Source organism: Octodon degus, unplaced genomic scaffold (genome assembly GCF_000260255.1).
Source record: "Octodon degus isolate 3935 unplaced genomic scaffold, OctDeg1.0 scaffold00138, whole genome shotgun sequence".
Classification (NCBI taxonomy): Eukaryota; Metazoa; Chordata; class Mammalia; order Rodentia; family Octodontidae; genus Octodon; species Octodon degus.
In genome coordinates this window covers 4,245,116-4,248,828 of record NW_004524714.1, presented here as the reverse complement: position 1 = coordinate 4,248,828, position 3,713 = coordinate 4,245,116, and the positions used below count along the sequence as shown (strand labels likewise).

Here is a 3,713-nt window from a genome sequence, read left to right as displayed (position 1 = left end):
TATCACAACACAGATTGGACTCATAGTGATCCTCCTGTTTTCAGCCTCCCAAGTGCTAGAATTACAGGTCACCCAGTCTCAATTGCTGTCTCAATGCGCCCTGGGGGCGGGGCTGGCATGGCATGCCAGGGATCAAACCTGCATTTGCCTAAGTATGCACTTTAGTCCGCTTTGCTATCTGCCCGGCCCTCTAGAGACTTTTTTCAAACATCTAGTCATACTTACCTATCCATTCCTGTAGTTCAGTGGCTTTAAATATTAATATGTTAAGGCGACTCAATTTTATATTATCACATTGATCCTTTACTCTGATTTCTAGACTTACCTAGTTTCTTTCTCAATATTTTCACTTGGGTGTCTAATACGTATACAGAGTCAGTACATTTCAAACAGAATTCTCAATTTGCCTTGGTAAACTTTCTCTCTATTTTAGTAAAGGCCAAAATCATTCATCTGTCCCAAAGTTCAAGTACAAAGCCTTAATTTACCTTTGGTTTAGTTTTATTTTTTCTCACAGCCTAAATATACTTCACCAGTAAGTGTAGTTGATCCTTTAAAATATAATCAGAATCTGAAAGGACTGAAAAAGAGAGACATCCTTGTCACCATGAACACAACTGTACCCAGATCTTCCTTAATATTGTTTTTCACGAAGAAAAAGCAGTATTTTTTAGAGAAATGAGTGATTCCAGGGCCGGGGCAGGGTACATATTAAATAATTTCAAAATACTTTGTTATACTGGAGTGTGAAAAAGATGTTGGGGATATGTTATGAGTATAGAAGAGCTAGGTTGAAGAGTTCCAGCTTGCAAATCTGGTACTATTTGAACACCAGAATAAATAAGTTTAATAATTAATTTCAACATAGAAATTCTTTTTTTCCCAAAATTTTATTGATAAACAGATAGCAATGAGACAGTTTCAAATCAAATCGGAAGTACAGATTCAACAAATAACACACTGCATATATTCTTCTTAGTGGTTAATTGCTGTACAAGATAGAAATTCTTGAGTCCATACTGGTAGTAGAGAGACAGATAGATAAATAAGTGACTTGGGGAGGAGATAGGGCTCATAGAATAGAATGCTGAGGCCATCTGGGAAAGGTGGGACAAATGTGACACAAAAACATCAGCTTGCAATCATTATAGGAAAGATCTGATTAGGCAAGACTCCTTAACAAACTTTAAATTGAAGGGGAAATTTTTTTATTATAAATAGACCATTTCTGTGATCTGAAAGTGTCTTATAGTGGTAAGGGAAAAAAAATGGGACAATACAGAGGAGAAATTGGATACTTCCTTGGCCAGGTGATTTAAGTTAGCAGCACCAGTGTGGGAGAGGTGGACATCCTATGCCTCTGAATGTGACAGCCTGAGAAAATCATAACATTACCAGTATACTACTGAGAAAGCAGAATCTGAAACTAATGGAGCAAATGTCAGTCAAAACCCAAATTAGGGACACACTCATTTTCTTTTTTCTTTTCTTCCTTTTTTTTGTGCACAGTCTCACTACAGCTCGAACTTGAAGTGATCCTCTTGTTTTCTGCCTCCCTAGTGCTGGGATTACAGGCGTGCAGCACCATGCCTGGATTCCCTCAGGCTCAGTGTGCCCTGGGGGGTGGGGCCAGCACAGCCTGTGGTGTCAGGGGTCAAACCCTGGCCCTTAGGCATACACTTACTCCGCTAAGCTATTTCACTGGCCCTTCTCATTTTCAAATGGAAGGGGGATATTAGTCTTCAAAGTGTCAGTGTCATAAGTGTTCTTGAAATGTTCCAGATTAAAGGTACCTGAGGAGATTGACAGCTAAATGCAATATCTGATCCTAAACTGGATCCTGAAGTGGAAGGATAGAATGCTATGACATTATTAGATCGATTGACAAAATTGGAATACAAACATGGATTAGATAAAAATGTTCTCTTGTGTTAAATTTACTGAGGTTAATAACTGTACTGTTATTATCTGAGAGACTGTTATATTTTTAGAAATACCTTAAGGATGTAGTAGAAAAGAATCATGATGTATGTAACTTACTCTAAAATGATTCAGAAATTTTGTGTATGAGCTCCAGTGACACAAGATGGCAGCTACCACGGGGTCGGGAGTAAAAGCCCCTCGCAATTTCCAACTGTTGGAAGAACTCGAAGGGCAGAAAGGAGTAGGAGACGATGGCACAGTTAGCTGGGGCCTAGAAGATGATGAAGACATGACACTTCCAAGATGGACAGGGATGGTAATTGGGCCTCCAAGAACAATTTATGAAAACTGAATATACAGCCTTAAAATAGAATGTGGACCTAAATACCCAGAAGCACCCCCCTTTGTAAGATTTGTAACAAAAATTAATATGAATGGAGTTAATAGTTCTAATGGAGTGGTGGACCCAAGAGCCATATCAGTGCTAGCAAAATGGCAGAATTCATATAGCATCAAAGTTGTTCTGCAAGAGCTTCAGCGTTTAATGATGTCTAAAGAAAATATGAAACTTCCTCAGCTGTCTGAAGGACAGTGTTACAGCAATTAATCAAAAACCCTACAGGCCCTCCCCACCAGCCTGCACCCCAATTCGATTTAAACAGTCTTCATTTTCCACAGTAGTAAATTTTCTAGTTACATCTTGTAGACCTCAAAGTACTGGAAAGAAAGCTCCCATTCAAGGCAGTCTATCTTAAGATACTGTAAATGATACTAATTTTTTGTCCATTTGAATATATAAGTTGTGCTATAACAAATCATCCTGTCAGGTGTAACCACTGTCCACACAGTTGAACTTCTGGGATCAAGAAAGTATATTTAAATTGAACCCCATCTGGACTGATGGGGTGCATCTAACTTAACTGTGAAAAGACACGTCACACACCTTGCTGCTGATTTCACAGCCCAGGAGCTGCCCCCCCCCCCCCCCCCCCCGAGCCCTGGCCTGGGCTGGTTGAGGCCATGTGAAGGCTTCAGGTTGCCGCCTGTGGGACTACTGTTGGATGTGGGGGTGCTTTGCCTGCACCCTGGCTTCTTTTTTAAATCTTAAATGACACCCCCTTCCAAGCCATCAACCTGTCCCACTCTCCTCCACTCCCATCCTTGGCTGAAGCCCAACCTCCTCTGAAATTGGCCTTCTGTGAGGAATTCAGGGCTTTCCCCATCTCTCCCCCACCTTGATTGAGGGGTGCTGCTTTTCCTCTTCCTCCTCCCCTTTGTCACACTGTCACCCCCAGCACTCTCCATGCCCCTTTGTTCCTCTGGCCAGAAGCCATCAGGTAAGTTTGGAAAGAGTCTCTGACCTCCCTCCTTTAGCTTTGGAACCAGTCATTCATTCTCCACCAGCCTGGGAAATGCGTACTGGGCCCTGGGCAGCCGCCTGCTGCCACCATCAGCTGATGTCAGCTCAGGTATGATGAGGTGAACAGAGCAGCTGCTGGAGTCACGCAGACCTGCCAGCGCCCAGGTCCCTGGTGGGCAGACCAAGCGAAGTCACATGAAGATACTCGTAAGCACGCGCGGTCTGTCTGGATTGTTTCCACTTCCCCACCCACCTCACTTTGGAGCTAGAGAAGTTTACACAGGCTTTTGGGCCTTCGTTTGGGCACCCTTGCCTCCATTTGGGTCCGGTGTGCAGTCTGAGAACTGGAACAGAAGAACCCAGCCAGCGTGGACTTTGGCTTTGGTGCTGCTGTTTCTCATGCTCGGGGGGCGGGGGGGGGGGGGGGGGG

The 3,713-nt window shown here is 43.1% G+C and overlaps 2 protein-coding genes across 5 annotated transcripts in view; both read left to right on the top strand.

Moving 5' to 3' along the window:
• Window positions 1–3,713, top strand: part of Pbx3 (PBX homeobox 3) — a 238,717-nt gene that overhangs the window by 63,001 nt on the left and 172,003 nt on the right. The window lies entirely within an intron of this gene.
• LOC101562525 (ubiquitin-conjugating enzyme E2 variant 1-like) lies at window positions 2,087–2,859 on the top strand. The gene is made up of 2 exons (XM_004641562.2): window positions 2,087–2,256; window positions 2,383–2,859. Exons 1-2 carry the CDS (start codon window positions 2,087–2,089, stop codon window positions 2,528–2,530), a joined length of 318 nt encoding a protein of 105 aa, XP_004641619.1. The 3' UTR covers window positions 2,531–2,859.